At 40.3% G+C, this 17,056-nt stretch overlaps 1 protein-coding gene across 1 annotated transcript in view; it reads right to left on the bottom strand.

The window, feature by feature from the left end:
• Positions 1-9,870: 9,870 nt before the first annotated feature.
• Positions 9,871-17,056, bottom strand: part of SPATA48 (spermatogenesis associated 48) — a 49,111-nt gene continuing 41,925 nt past the window's right edge. The window contains exons 8-9 of the mRNA XM_030549363.1: positions 14,533-14,640; positions 9,871-9,994 (exon numbers count right to left, since the gene is read on the bottom strand). Of these exons, the coding sequence (XP_030405223.1) occupies positions 9,871-9,994; positions 14,533-14,640 (232 nt within the window). The remainder of the gene's footprint in view (positions 9,995-14,532; positions 14,641-17,056) is intronic.

Genomic DNA, 17,056 nt, shown 5'->3' with positions numbered 1-17,056 from the left:
TCTCTCCCTTTCGCGATATCCTTCTCTGACCCTTGTGCCGCTCCAAGTTCTCCTTCCATTACTACTCAGTGGAGAAAATCCTTGCCCATGTTTCCTTTTCCAGTGCCTCCTCTCAGGTAGTCATTTATCCAAAACAAGTAGGAAGTTTGCAGAAAGTTACTTACAAAACTGGGGGAAGGGGGCTGCATCACATTTTGTGCTGAGCCCCTCTGACCTTTGGAATTCCCCCTCTGAATGGGTTTCAGAGGTGCTTCAGGAAACCTATTCAGAGGGGGAATTCCAAAGTTGTTGAAAAAAAAGTTTTATGATTTTTAAAGAACATTTTAAAATTAACTTTTAAGTTAGTAAGTTACTGTTACATTAACCCACATTTTTAACAAATGCAGGGTACTCATAACAGTTTTGAAGATTTCCATAGCCAGTGCTTTCTAAAGGGAAAGTGAATTCTTTGGACTTGATTTACCCTTGCCTTTACACCTGGGCAAAGGGAAGTGCAAAATGGGTGAAAATGCTCCCAAATCAAGATTCACATTGCACAGGTGTAAATGATGGCACAATTTGCAAGGCAGTGGGGAATCCGGGCCTTGCAATTCTATTTTGCATTATCAAACAGGGCCTGTGCCAGAAGTATTTTTTAAAATGATTGCCCCCACTGAGAGAGAACTATAGCATATTAGTAAATATGTCTAGCCTCGTTTTAAATGTCCCAAATGATAGGGACTTACACCACTTCTCCTGAAAGACTACTTCTTTAGCCACTGATTGCCAGAAGCTGGGAATGGGCAACAGGGGATTGATCACTTGATGATTACCTGTTCCATTTATTTCTCCTGAAGCACATTGGCCACTGTCAGAAGACAGGATACGGGGCTAAGTGGACCACTGGTCTGACCCAATATAGCTGTTCTGATGTTCTTAAATCTGATGTACCATCATCGTTTAAGCCAATGGGAGCTTTGAGTGTGCATCAGCTCACAGAACTGGGTAGTTGATGTTACCTGTAATTCCCAGATATCTGTTTTTTATCCTGTACAGTATTACTCAGATTAAAATCAGTTTTTCTTTACTTTAGATCTTAGAATTGGTTAAAAAAAAAGAAAAAGAAAAAACCTTTTCCTATTTTTTGCAATAAAATCATCCTTTTTTGATTGAAATAAAATTTTTTTGATTAATTATTCCATCAAAATATTGAAATTTGGAAAATTTCAGCCATCTTGATATGGTATCAAGCTTTCTATTTTCTTTTGCTTTTGGCTTTAAAAGGCAATAAAGAGTTTAGCTGGGGTAATTCTCCAGACAAGGAAATAATGGAAATTCAAAAATAAGCAACGGAACTGGGCAGAGGCAGAAATCTCAGAGCTTGCATAAACCAAATTAGGACTAACTATTTTTTGGACCTTCCTGGTAGCTTTTCGCATCTCCTGCTTTCACATTCTATAATAGATTAAGGAGAAGACTTCCTCAGAAATTTTAAACATTTTAAAGACCCTGAGTCAGCACAGCACTTAAGCATGAATCTTAATCTAAGTCCCATGGATTTCACTGAGACTATTCACATGCTTAAAGTTAAGCACATCCTTAAGTACCTTGCTGAATCAGGGCCTAAATTAGTATTGCCACTTTGCAAAGATGTGTCCTGTTGTGGCCTCTGGTATTCTGCTATGCTTCTGCGGTTACTATTTTCAAATGCTTCTGAATGTTTTTCCCAGGCCAACAGAGTTGAACTGGAATAGATTGATAGTAACGGATCTATTAAAACATCATTGGGAAAAGCTCTACAGTTCAAAGAATCCATGGTCTCAGTTTGTCTATAGGCATTTAAACGTTGTTGCTGGAAGGATAGGGTTGGAGGGGTGAGGGAGAGACTACAGCCTTCTCTTTTTCATTTTATGGATCTTTAACCCTTATTTAAAGAAAATTTTGGATTTTGGACCAAATAACTGTGCTTGTAATTATATCAAATAGTTAAAAAAAAGCTAGCTAATGATGTTCAACATAAGTAATCATGTTAAATAGTGAAATTTAATTTCTTAAAAACTTAAATCCTCATATCTTTTGGAATGCATTGTACTGTAGGATGTCTGAGTAAATTAAATTCTCCCCTGCACACTAAAGCATCAATTTCCTTATGGTAATTATCTGCTAGATTGGATCTGTCAGTAGCAGGGAAGCATGCCTGACATTATACCCTCTTTACAAAAAATGATTACAAAAAATTAAGACGAATGAGTAAAATTAAGGCTGCGGCTGGTAAGTCTATATAAAGCTCTCATAGATCACTTTACATAAGATACCATTGTACTGGATACTAAGCTTTTAATGACTAGTCGCATAATGAGGTGAAGTCCATTAAAGAACGGCCAAGGTAACCGATCACAGAGATAAGGGAAAAAAATGATTTTCAGCCAACTAGAAGCAATTTATTATACACAAAAAACACAGCTCTAACTGAAATGTCTGGATGGATGAGGAACTTTTGAAAGTTGACAGGATTTCCTTCCTGGGAAAGTTTTACAAATGTGATGAGAGCTCATCTCTGTCACATTTGATTTTTTTTTCTTTGCAATTCAGTACTCTAGAAATGGTTCATATAAGGCTGAGCTGTAGCACTGGATTTCATTAGCTCACTTAAAAGATAAATTAGAACTAGGCATGGCTACTATAATGGAAACTCATTGCTCACTGCCCACAAGCAGAGTCTGTATAGAAGCAAGCTAATTGTTGCAAGTCAATCGCTATTGAATAGTGCCTAGTGCTTTAAGCTGCTTTAGGAAAACAGTTCAGATCAGAATCTGTGGGCATGTCTACACTGCAATAAAACACCTGCGGCTGGCCCATGTAAGTGGGCTTGGTCTGCAGAAAACTAAAATTGCAGTGTAGATGTTCAGCCTCAGGGTGGAGCCTGGGTTCTGGGACCTGAAACGAGGCTCCAGCCCAGCCCACACCCAGAATGTCTACACCACAATTTTACAGCCCTGCATCCTGTGCCCCACAAGCCCAATTCAACTGACATGGGCCAGCCACGGGTGTTTATTGCAGTGTAGACATACACTGTGAGACAAAACCAGGTTTGGGAGTTTGCAAAGTAGTAGGGCAGGTGACTTATTGCTGCAGATGCCGTGATTCTGCAAACACAAACACATGCGTAACTTTTCTCACATATAGTCACTTTGATTGCACATGAGTAAAGGTAAGCACATGCTTAAATGTTTGCAGGATTGGGGTCATGTACGTATTCTACAGTTTCGAGGAAGAATGGTTCTGAGACATAAAATTTGGACCTGGCCCTGATTCAAACATTCCCTTAGACCAGAGTTGGAGCTGGGGGCAATTTTTGGATCCAAGATATTGATTTGGCCATTAGAGAGTTAAGACCTGATCCAAAGTCCACTGATGTCAGTGGATGTCTTTTCGCTGACTTTTTATGAGTTTTGAATCAGGTCCTCAGTGGTCAGCTGCAATTTGGATAAAACTTTCCCTATAACTAGGGTTATTCCTATCTGGAATTTGGCTTTGGATCATGTCTAAGGCTCAGAAAAACTTGACTGAGACAATTTTATCAATGTTCTCATTAAGCACTTAAAAACAAATAAGTGGAAGTTGCCTGTTTCTCCTGAATGTATGTGACCCACAGTTATTTCAATCATTTCTCTTTTATTCTCAAATCATATTAAGAACAAGTCAGTTAGGTTTACTGTCTGCTGGCTGTATCATTGTTTTGGCTGTGTAAATACCAGTGTATTTACTGTATCAAACTGTTCGTGGCTAATATAATTATATGCTTTTTCACAGATATCTGATCTGCTAATTAGCTGGAAAAACATTTTGATTAGGATGACTGCTTACCCAAATTATTTAATTGTCCACAAGCAAGGTTGTCAGCAAAAAATATGAAAATGAGTCTAGGAAATGAAGAGCTGTTAGCGGAATTTTACTGCAAGTTAGGACTGAACATAGAAATAGGAAATGCAATGTGGAGAATACAGGACAAGAAACTAGTTTTATGTTGCTCTGAAATTAATTTTAATAAAATAATGTCACTTAGCTTTTATTTAGCCCTTTCATCCCACATGTCAAAGTAGTTTGCAAAGGAAGGTATCATTAGCCCCATTATATAGATGGGGAAACTGAGTCAGAGAGAAAGACATAAAAGAACTTGCTCAAAATGGATAAAAGGAACTTGATTTTAAAAAAGATGGCCGAGATCTGGCATTAACAGCAGGTGTGCAATAAAATCCACTGTCAGGATTCTTTACTGCTACACAGTCATTGAACAATTAGCAGCTGTCCAACATTAAAAAAAAATTCTACAGCACAAAAACAATGTTAGCTATGAGCAGGTCTACACTGCAATTAAATACCTTTGGTTAGCCTGGGTCAGCTAACTCAGGCCTGCAGGCTTCAGGCTGCAGAGCTATAAAATTTCAGTGTACATGTTCAAGCTCAAGATCTGGAACCCCATGAGGGGGGAAGGTCCCATAATCTAGGCTCCAGCCTGAGCCCTGTGAGCCCAAGTCAGCTGACATGGGCCAGCTGTAGATATTTATTTGCATTGTAGACAAACCCATAGTGTACGAACCTTGTCAGAAAGATGCTTCTTATACACATTAGCAAAGGACATGCCACCTCACACAGTGATCTTGTCAGATCTCATAAACTAAGCAGTTAGGCCCACTCACTACTTAGATGGGAGACCACCAATAAAAATCCAGGGTGACACAGGAAGGGATGATTCAGTTGGTGGTGATCTTTAAGTCAGTACAGAGCCAATGCCCAATTCTGCTTTTGAAACAAGGTGCTGTTTTTCAGATGAGACATAAAGCTGAGGTCTTGACCTCTACTCCTCTTTAAATGTCATATGACAATTTGTGTAAGAGAAAGGGGTTTTGTTAGCCATGGTGCTCTGGCTTTAATTCCAGCACAGACAATAATATTTTCCCAGCGTCAAATTACTCTGCAGTTTGTTGAATACACTATTCTGCTTGATCCATTTCCTCTCCTAATACATTATTCCCATCTCAGTATACTTTGCAGAGAGCCCCGTGGAGCAGGTGGTGAGGAGCTGTGCAGTCTCAGCACTGGGAGAGAGTCAGTGCCTCTTGAAGAGCAATCTCTTTGGGGTTGCCACATATACATGCTGTACCAATTGGATTTTCTCCATGCATAGAGAAAATATTTTTCTTCCTGTTTTGACCTCCATCAATTCCAGGCCCACCAGAGTGGATCTCTCTGCCTTTCACTAGGTAATCCTGAAGGGAAAAAAGGGTAACAGTAGCTGATTGAAACTCAGCATAAACCAGAGGCTGTTAGCCACCAGCTTGGCAACACTTTGGTTTAGGTTAGTTTTACCATCTAGTCTGCCAATTAAATGATGCTTTAACTTTCAAATTGTTTCTCAAGATTGTGCAGATTTCTGCCCCTTTAGCTGTGATGCTTTTCTATTTTTGATCACATTTTAGTAAATAAAAATGCTTCAGTCAAAAAAGAAATAAAATGAAGCTTTTGATCAGTTTATTCTCCCCCCTTCCCACCTCTTTAAGTATATTATATCATTGTCAGGATTTCAGGATCAGGAATGCCACATTTTCTGATATCAGATCATTTTCTACCATAGTTGTTTATGTGTATTGTTTACCAACAGACATTTCTCTTTCACTTGGATATTCATTACTAAATAATTCTGTGAGAAGACACAGGCCACTGATTTTTTGCAATTTGCATCACCACACTCTAACTTATGTTGAAAGCTAAGCTTTTTGGTCCTCTTGCTTTGGAAGTACATTAATATTTCTGTGACCTTTACTAGACGGCAGATGAGAAGCATTAGGAATAAAATAACAAAAAAGCAAAGACAACCAATATTTTCAAATGCATATTTCTGGTCCTGGCCTTGAAAGGAGCAAGAGAGAGAAGAATCTGCTCCGACAAGATTGTAAACTTTATTTAAAGTTAAAATAATTGTTCTGCTGTAGCCTAAATTTTTTCCATGTCAAAATGTTTCATTATGATGCATACTATGCAAAATAAGAACAAATATATTTGAGATTTTATTAATATGCATGCATTTTAAAAACATACAAGGACCTGTTTAAAGATGTTTAAGAAGTATAGAATGGAGTAGTTGAAGACTTGCTTATTCACCGTATACATGTAGGTTGCTATATTAAAAACATGCTCACAGTGTCATGACAATTATTTTATAATGAGTGACTTTAGGTTAATTCATTTTCAAAGCCCGCATTTTAAATTGTAATGATGTCACCACAATTTATGAGTGGAATGGTATTTCTTTGTGTGCCCTAAATGATCAGCTTTAAATTCTTATTTTTAAAAGAAAAACAACTGATTTCTACCCAGGAAACTGGCTGTGTCTCAGCAGCATTGTTTTGCAGTGGTTTAACTGCACACCGGAAGCCAACTCTGTTCCTGTTCATCTAGGTACCAATGTCATAGCATAACAGGGCAGGTCTAGGAGTGACTTTTTAGTAACTTAAATTTTCACTGCTTATGAGCAGCAGACACATATTAAGGCCCTGATTCAGCAAGATGCTTAAGCATGTGCATGTGCATAGCTTTTATTGCCAGTGAAATGAGAATGGGGGAGGGAGTCGTTTAGATGTAAACAGTGCTCTGCAGTGTTTGCAACTCAAAAGCTGGAGGGTTCTGCCTGTTAGGCATGTCTCACAGAAAGTGAAAGTGACTTTAAACTGATATTAACAACGTTTAATTGACCCTCTTTTTCCACTGTTTACTTTTTTTTTTGGTCTCAGTTGGTCAAACAGAATTAACAGTTAAGTGTAAATCAGCACGTTAGAAGTCTTTTTATTTTTGGTCATCACTCGAACACAGGGGTAAGGACATTGGTTTTGTTACTTTAAAAACATACAGATCCTGATCCTCAGCTGGTGTAAATTGCCAGAGCTCCATTAAAGTCATTGAACATTGTTTCTGTTCATTGACATCAAAGGGAGTTAGACTAATTTACACGACCTAGAACATGGCCCATATTTTTTAACTTGATAACTATCTCTTTAAACCCCCCGTGCTTTCTGTGTGTCTGAGGGCGTGGCTACACTGGAGAGTTGCAGCACTGGTGGTGGGTTTACAGCGCTGCAACTTACTCACCGTCCACACTTGCAAGGCACATACAGCGCTGTATCTTCCTGGCTGCAGCGCTGGCTGTACTCCTGCTCTGCCTCGGGTATAAGGATTGCAGCGGTGGTGATGCGGCGCTGTTCCGCAAGTGTGGCCACCAAAAGCGCTGTAATTGGCCTCCAAGGTATTCAGAGGTATCCCAGAATGCCTGTTCAGCCACTCTGCTGTTTTGTTGTGAACTCCGGGCTATTCTAAAAAACAAACACAGCTCGTTTGCTCTAGCAGAGGCAGGCAGGGGGATTCCTTTGGAATGTTCACAGTTTGCTTGAGGAGAGAAGCAACACGGCGGGGGGGAGGGGGTTGTCCATTTTGGAGCAGCTGCTTATCTGGTCTGAAAACTATTTGCATTTAGTGAATAAGAGAGGGGTGGGGGAAGGGGTCGAAACTTTTAAAATGATTGAAGGTTGGTGCTGTGTATCTTCCAGTCCTTAGAACTTGCAAGGCAGGGAGCTGACACAGTGTCAGCTCCAAAAATCCACTCTCTCTGTCTCCCCCACGTTCCCTGTCATGCTCCACCCCAAATCCCCTCTTTTGAAAAGCACATTGCACCCACTTGAACGCTGGAATAGCTGCCCGTAATGCACCACTCCCAACAGTGCTGCAAATGCTGCAAATGTGGCCACACTGCAGCGCTGGTAGCTGTCAGTGTGGCCATACTGCAGCGCTTTCCCTACACAGCTGTAGGAAGACAGCTGTAACTCCCAGCTCTGTACAGCTGTAAGTGTAGCCATACTCTCATGTCATGTAAAATACAAAACAACAGAGATGAGCTAAACACCTAATCTGAACCCACTTAAACTTTGGAGAAGTTTGGATCTCTATGTGAAATTTGTGGGTTTAACCCATTTCCAGTTTAAAACATGGTCAGTATTTGTTTTAGTGGAACTCAATCTTTTAAAAACTTGGACCCTGATCTTGCAATGCCCCTTCACCCCATGGGGCATTGCACAGGCACAGGCACTTATCAGGGCCCTAGAAGATTTAATCTGAATACCAGTCCCTCTCCTTCTCAAGCATAGTTTTTGGAGCTGACTACAAACTTTCAAGCACCTTTGTATGGTACATATTAATTCAATGGAACACAAAGGATGAAATTTGCAAAAGAGTCTCTGTAATTACGCAGGAAAAAGTCATATGCATATCCAGTGTTGCAAACCCCACATATACAAGCAAACCAAGTAACTGTACATTCAAATGTGCACCTGAGCATCCACTTCCCTGATGTGCAAATTCACATGTGAATTCAAATGTCTGTTTTGTAAATACAAACAGAAACATGTGTAAACTGACCAGAATAACAGGTGAATGATTGACAAACATGTTGGATGGGTTTAAGCAGCAGGCCACAACTTTATTAGTTATACCTTGGGGAGGGCATTATATTGCTACCCCAGTTCTCACATACCAGGCATTTAATTGGCTCCACTGTGGGTTACAGGGCTTTTACCACAAACCAAACAATAACTTGGGGTATACCCTCCCTGGGCTTAAGGTGGATGGAGTGACAGAGGTCACAAGGCTGAGTGGGGGGAACCTCAGTCTGAAAAGACTTCAAACTCCTCCTCCTTTATGAGCATAAGATGCAACTGCACAATTTTGAGTCTCATTTACCTCTGGGATCTGGCCCTTTTATCCTTTACCCACACTGGACACCGGCTGCAAGTTGTGACAAGTCAGTAATCAGAACAACATTATATGAACCTCAAATCCTATTGTTTCTAAGTCAACTATGTTAATGAGAGGCTGTGAGGAAGGCGAGAAGGCCCACCAGACTACATGCCATTGTGGCCCCAATAAAGGAAGCTAGCATGATCCACGAGTGAAGATGCAGGGAAGGGAGTCAGGAGATCTGGGTTCTTTTCTCAGCTGTGACACCTCCTTGCTCTGTGACATTGGGTTTAACTTCTATTTCTTTCAGTTTCTCTGCGTGGGTTTCTCTCTGACCCTCGAGCAGGCCTGGACTGTGTACATCACTCTGCAGCATATAAGAGCCATAGAAACCCCCTTAGTTGGCTGTGCAAGAATTCCCTCAGTGGAGATATGCTAAATACACAGGCCCATCACAGGCCCTGGTGCCAGGGGGATGACCAGGGACTGGAGTGAGTGATCGCATAGCACGGTGTACATTCTTGGCAATGCTGCCACTCACAGGGAGTCCAGGATAGGCTGTTATAACCTAGCACAGCTCCCCAGGCTGCCTGAATTATGAAGGCAGCCATTTTGGCTCCTGGGTCATTCTGGAATTCCAAGGGTGTAAAGATGTCATAAAGGCACCTTTTCTTCTCCCTTCCCCCAAAGCTGTTTTGTGCTGCATCTCCAAGAGGCATAGCTGAGAATCTCACCCTATGACACCCATCTTTGTAAAGCACTTTGAGAGCTACTGATGAGATGCACAAAGGATGACTATTTTTTAATACATTGAAAAAATGTTATATACAGTATTTATGGGTAGTCTTTCTACACATCTCTTAATACTGCAATTCAATACAGTAACTATAGTTCAAACTGTGAAGAGTCCTTCTGCTTCTCAAATGATTCTAACCATAAACAATAGCAAGTCATAAATACTGAGTATAGTAAGAACATGTAATAAAAACTAGCACGTCCACACAGACACCCATTTCTGTATTATTTTACTATGGTCCCATTTTTAAGGTATACATACTTCACGTATTTACTTCCTTCCCACCATACTGCTAGCAGGACTGGTTCTTGTTAAACCTTAATAGTTTCTCTTTCCACCTTGTTGAAAGAATTTTGAGGAAAAACTGGAGTAAGTATTTGAGACAAAGGGCCCTGGTGATTAAATCGAGACGAGTGGCCACACTTTGCTATGTATCTGCAATTACAAACAGAAGAAAATCTCTTTTAAAACTAATATTTTTTCATATTTCTCAGTAACACATTCTTTGCTAACTGTTTTGACCACTGCCTTTGGAGAAAATTTATACAATTCACAACAGTTCCACATTATTAGATTCAGCTGGCTCAATAACGGTGGCAGGAAATTCATCAAAGTTGTCTTTGGTGGCACTCTCTGCTGTCCAGCTCAGGCACTGTTCCATTGTATTCTGAAGTGTTATGGTGAAGACATAGAGCCAGATTCTGACAGCAAGTAGCTAGCAGTGAATCCCCCTGGCACAGGCAAACTCCCAGCTACCATAAAGCTGGCATAGGCAGTTCCTACACAAGATGACTCCAATCCCTGGCATACAGGCCATTTAAGAACCTACACCTGTGATGTAAGTTAGAAGAATTTCTCAGTTATTGTAATTCTCATCAGGGCCTGGATTGGTGCAGAAAAGGCTTCAGATTCAAGAAGCTGTAACTTCCTGGCTCCTCCTGATTCTCCTGCACTAACCCCAGATTGGCTGTGGGACAGAATCTGGCTCATTCTGTCTTGTGGTGGGAGCAAAGGCTGAGGACTCAGGTTTTACTGATTGTATGAGTGCCAACTCATTTGCTTTCACTGAGAATACCAAGATTTGCTACTGCTTTCCCATATTTTCCATAGCAGAATTAATTTATGTTTCATTATATATACCAGGGGTGGCCAGCCTGAGACGGAGCCAGAATTTACCAATGAACATTGCTAAAGAGCCAGAGTAATATGACAACTGCCCACCATCTGCTACCACCTCCAGCCCCCAGTGCCTTCCACCCACCGGCAGCCCCACCAATCAACGTCTCCCCCTCACTCCCCATGCCTCCTACCAGCCACAGTCAGCTATTTTGCAGTGTGCAGGAGGCTATGGTGGGAAGGGGGGAGGAGCAAGGGCATGGCATGCTCGGGGGAAGGAGCAGGGGCCTTGAGGGAAGGCGTGGAGTGGTGACAGGATCTGAGGCAGAGCAGGGGGTTGAGCAGTGAGCACCCCACAGCACCTTGGGAAGTTAGCATCTGTAGCTCCAGCCTCGGAGTCAGTGCCTATGCAACGAGCCGCATATTAACCTCTGAAGAGCCGCATACAACTCCAGAGCCACAAGTTGGCCACCCCTGGTATATACCTATGGGATACCTACAACACATACACATGAGTGAGTCAAATTCTGCCTTTATTTACACTTATATAACCTCACAGATTTCAATGGGTGGACTGCACTGGGTGTAAATCAGATCAGAATGTGGTTCCATGTCTTTTAAATCCTACTTTACCTCTTGTGCACTTTCCAAAACAAATCCATTCTCCTCTTTTTTAAAGCTCTCTTTCCTGCCCTTACAAAGCGCCACATGCTCAAAATCTTACAAACAGCATGCTGAAAGGAACCAATCCTTCTCTCTAAAAGCAGTCAAATGCTATGCACACTCAATTATGAGTTTACTACTTATTTAAACAAAATTAGTGGCAACCCTGTGTTGAAAAGATAAGAAGGCTTATACAGTAGAACCTCAGCATTATAAACACCAGAGTTATGAACTGACCAGTCAACCACACACACATCATTTGGAACTAGAAGTACACAATCAGGCACCAGCAGAGACCAAAAACCAACCAAATATGGTACTGAACAGGGTTAAATGTATACTACTTAAGAAATAAAGGGAACATTTAAAAAAAAAGATTTGACAAGGTAAGGAAACTGTTTCTGTGCTTGTTTCATTTAAATTAAGATGGTTAAAAACAGCATTTTTCTTCTGCATAGTAAAGTTTCAAAGCTGTGTTAAGTCAATGTTCAGATGTAAACTTTTGAAAGAACAACCATAATGCTTTGTTCAGAATTACAAACATTTCAGAGTTATGAACAACCTCCATTATCTAGGTGTTCATAACTCTGAGGTTCTACTGTAATGATAAGATCATCATATTTGTACCACACTATGTATTCCATGTGGTTTCTTATTTGATGAATGGCTATGGACAGATATTTCAAACGTTACAAGTTGCAGAACAAAAACATTCTACATTCTCTGTAACATTCCCTTGTAGATCATGTCTCAACAAAATATTTCTAGTGCAGTATTCAGCTCCTATATTTCAATTGCACTAAAAGACATTGACATTATTTATCACCCAACACCATAGTATCTGAGCACCACTCAAATAATAAAATAAATAATAATAATAATAATTAATAAATACTTTATTTATAAAAGAATGATATTCATGTTCAAAGATGAAAGGACAATTTTGTGCTGTGACATAGGCCATGTGACCCTATAGATTTCAGCAGATTTACGAGACGCCTAAAGAATTTCACCCCAGATATTCTGTATCTCTATTCAAATTAAATGAAGTGCAGAAGTTGTCTAGAATATTGCCTGGTCTGTCGATAGCTGATAGTTTAATGAACATTCATGTAAAAAGTATGAAGACTACAGTAATTTCCTATGTTGCCCTTAATTGTCTCTAAGTGGGAGTTACAGAACAATGACTATATGGTGCTGACATGTCAAATGAGGTTGCTACAAAGATATCCATCACCAAGAGTCCTACATATCAATAGTGTTACAATAAGGGGCATCCATAAAGACCAAAATGTAGAAACAAAACGGATCATCATCCATGAAAGCAGTAAGAGGATGAGATAACCTCCCCACAAAAGGAAAATACGAGTCCGTTAAAAAATACACTCTATTTCCTGATTAGAATGATCAGACCCAGGAATACCAGAATTCACCTCTTCATCACTGGTCATGAATGGCCCCATCCTGCACCACTGAAATCAGTGGGTCTTTTGCCATTAACTTCAAAAGGTGCAGGATGAAACCGTACGTGCTATTCTCCAATATGTACTGTGCTGACCAATTCATAGGATCTGCATTTTTGTTTTTCAAATATAAGGCGATATTTTAAGCAGTTTCACATATAAGGCTATATTTTGCGATCTTAACTCATAGTGAATAGTATCTCACTCCATGAGTAGTCCCACTAAAAGTAAAATATATCTGTTATTCACTCAAAGGGAAAGGTACTTCTCAGTATGAGTAATGGTGGCAGAATCTAGTCCACAATGCCTGTTTATACTCTCTCTCTCTGTCTTTCTCACACACACTCCCCTTACAAAAGCCCCGTGACTCTGCCTCGTTTCCAGAAATACCCCATTAGCACAGGACAAGAATCCTTTCATGCATTACAGAAAAAAAAATCCATGCCCTGCCATATGGATTAATTTTTGCAAAATGTCATGATAAATTTTGTCCCTATTTTTAATAAGTACAATTGTAGAACCAGAGAAATGCTTAGTTGCACTGCTTACTGCATTTCCCTGCAGAAAGTCAAAGGAAATAACAGACATATTTTACTTTCTCATATCGCATTTGCACCTGATTCTTTGCTCTCAAAATTTGGTATTTGTCTGAATGCTGCCAGTGATCTCTGCAGAGGCACATCAGCATCCGTGTGTTTGACATTTAAAAGTAACTTGGTCTCACAGCAAGCTGAATGAGTTCAGCTCGATTAGCCTGTAAAATCTCAAAGACCTGGCTGTGTATTTTTAATCTTGGTAACCTGCAAACTGCTATTATAGAAGAATGCCTATTTTCCAAGTACAGCCACACAAGGAAAAAGGCAGAGGTATCAGGAGAGTGTGCCAGTATGTCGCACTCAGTCATGCACCACTTTGACAGAGGAATTCTTTAATAGCTGGTCAAATCCCCAAAGCTTGCACTGGTGGTGAAGAAGTGTATATTGTCTTAAAACTAACCAAAATAAAAGAGTGTTTAAAAGATGAATGTCTTAGAAATTAGTGGAGGCTTCAATGTCATAGTGAAGTCCTACCTCACTATGGAGGGAAAAATAGTCCATGATCTAAAGGGGCAATACAAAAGCATGTAGGGGAGAGGACAACAAATAATTATTAAATAATTGTGCAGCTGCTTCTGAGGAGGAAAGCAGGACATAGAATCACAGGAGGGACTTTTACAATGAAAATGTTTGGAAAGGCTCTCAGCTACTGCAGTGATGAACCTGGTATAGAAGGGGAATTCAGAGTGATGACAATTTGTAACAATGTTCTGTGAGGAAAGCATCCATGTCTTGAGGGCTTCAGACCCTCAGCAAAATGCAACCTCATATTTGGCATTATTAAATGTAATATAGTCCAAAAAATTCCAGAACAGACAGATCTCAATCAAAACATAATCACAGGGGTCATAATCTAGCCAACATATCCAATGACATAATGTGGAAACAATCAATATTTTAGGACTCCTGGTTAACCTCAACATTAATGGTAAGCTTAAAAGAAATCATGAAAACCAGGAATGATCTTAGATCAATTTGGCAGCCACGTGATTGGATTTGACTCACAGTATTTTTCTTTAAACCAAGGAAATGTCATGCTTCAAATTTAATTGTTCTTTAATTAAATAACTATCATTAGGACTTTTCCTCTAATGTATCTGAACAAATTGAGTAACACCGCCTTACACTTACTTACCCATGCATTTGTGCAATTATCGATGGGGATGTTGATTGAAGATTAGAATTTGCCGGGTGGGTTGCTGTCCAATGAACCTTGCCAGTGTATCCAGGGATATTTGGAGTGCTACAGGAAAAAGTTAAAAGGGGGAAGGGCAGGAAAAGACTAAATTAAATGAGTACAGGCTTGAAATAATCAGTCACAGACAGTTGTAAAACCACTAGCTTGTGTTTCTATATCCAAGGTGGAGAGGGGATACAGAGTGTAAACTTGTGATATTATATTGCATGAAAGCACCAGGTCAGATCCCCAATTGGTGTAAATTGTCATAGCTTCTTTGATATCAACAAAGCCACAATAATTTACACCACCTGAAGATCTGGCCCATAAGCTCAATTTTGATTACAGAGGCCAGTGTTTCTCATCTTGTTTTGAAATGATGGGTTTTATTTGTACACTACTCATGACCAAAACCAACATTTCATCAAGAGGAAAGAACTAGAACAAGTGGTTCACAAAAGCACTAAGGCCAATATTTCAAACATGGGTTACATTTTAGGTGGGATTTAGGTCCCAATTTCAAATATGGCACTTCGGTGACCTTCTTTAGGCAGCTCAGTCTGAAATTTTTGGCCTATGCCCAAATTTCTTGCAACAGAGGTTCCCAAACTTTTTTTGCTGAATGCTTCCTGTGCTTTGGAGATTCATGTCACATGTGTGGCCCCCTCTTTCTAAGAAACAGTATTTCCATGGATGCCTGGGGTCTGGGAGCCCAGCCCGCAAGCATCCCTTGTCAGGTACATGCCCCAGGTGGGTGATCCCAGCAGGACACAGACAGCTGGGCTTCACCTCCTCCTTGTGCCCCTAGGACGCCCTGTGTCACTGACAAGCTGCAGGCTTTTCTGGCCCTGGCACAATCCCCAGCATGCATGAGCAAGAGCCTGTGCTGGCAGGGAGAAACTACCTCCCAAAGGGACCCATGCACATCAGCTTCTGAAGAGATGAATGAGCCTGATTGAGCCACCCCTACTCTCTGCACAGGAAGAGACCACTCCCCGTCACTCCTTGTAGCCTTCCTTCTCCTCATCCTTCCAGCCTGGCAAGAGCTGGAGACTCAGCTAGTGAACCATATTCTTATTTTATCAACAATATTTTGAAGAAACAAGAAAAAATCCATAACTAGTCAGGTCATTCAGTGCCCCATTAACCTCCTTGTGCCCCACCGCTCCTTTCCCCAAGAAAGGTTTCCAGTCTGAAAACCAACATCCTACAACAATTCTACAGTTTTCAAGTTTCAGGTATGATTTCTGATATATTATTCTGGGTGATTTTCCTAAAAATAAAAATATGCTCCTGTTCTATTGGGTACAAAGCATTGAACCATCAATATATTTTTATCTTACACAAGCAGTTTAAGATGTTAGATGTATCTTATTATAAAAATCCAATATAACATCTGATTTTCTACTGTCTTTAATTTAATCTTATTTAGCTACCCATATAAAGAAAAGAAACAAAGATGTGCAATGATACAGTATGATCCAGGGAATCCGTCCTGGATTATGACCTAATCTATCAAAAATTTAAGCACATGTTTAACTTGAAGTACATAGGTAGTCTGGTTAGGACTACTCACTTGCTTAAAGATAAGCACTTGCTTAAATTCTTTGCTGGATGGGCAAGAGTGCTCAGTACCTGGCAGGATTGAGCCTTTTTATATTACTACATAATTCATACAAAATGAAATACATGGACAGTCAAAGGAAAGTTTTCATGTGTGATGCAAAGGGATTGAGAAAAGATTTATAGCTATATAGGGCAGCACAACTGAAAGATCAACTCCTAAATACAACTGCATTTGCTCCAATCCTTCAGACAGAGACAAACACTTACAAGATCTCTATCAAGTGGTCTTAAAACTACAATACCCACCTGCTGAAGTGAAGAAACAGATTGACAGAGCCAAAAGAATACCCACTCCAGGGTCACCTACTCCAGGACAGGCCCAACAAAGTAACAGAATGCCACTAGCCGTTACCTTCAGCCCACAACTAAAACCTCTCCAGCTCATCATCACGGATCTACAACCTATCCTGAAGGACAATCCCTCACTCTCACAGATATTGGGAGACAGGCCAGCCCTTGCTTACAGACAGCCCCCCAACCTAAAGCAAATACCAGCAACCACACACCACACAACAAAAACACTAACCCAGGAACCTATCCTTGCAACAAAGCTCGTTGCCAGCTCTGTCCCTATTCAAGGGACACCATCATAGGACCTAATCACATCAGACACACCATCAGAGGCTTGTTCACCAGCACATCTACCAATGTGATATATGCCATCATATGCCAGCAATGCCCCTCTGCCATGTACATTGGCCGAACTGAACAGTCTCTACACAAAAGAATAAATGGACACAAATCAGATGTCAAGAATTATAACATTCAAAAATCAGTAGGAGAACACTTCACCCTCCCTGGTCACTCAATTACAGACCTAAAAGTCACAATTCTCCAACAAAAAAACGTCAAAAAC

Source organism: Gopherus evgoodei, chromosome 2 (assembly GCF_007399415.2).
Source record: "Gopherus evgoodei ecotype Sinaloan lineage chromosome 2, rGopEvg1_v1.p, whole genome shotgun sequence".
NCBI classification, from domain to species: Eukaryota; Metazoa; Chordata; order Testudines; family Testudinidae; genus Gopherus; species Gopherus evgoodei.
This window is presented reverse-complemented; position numbering and strand designations above follow the sequence as displayed.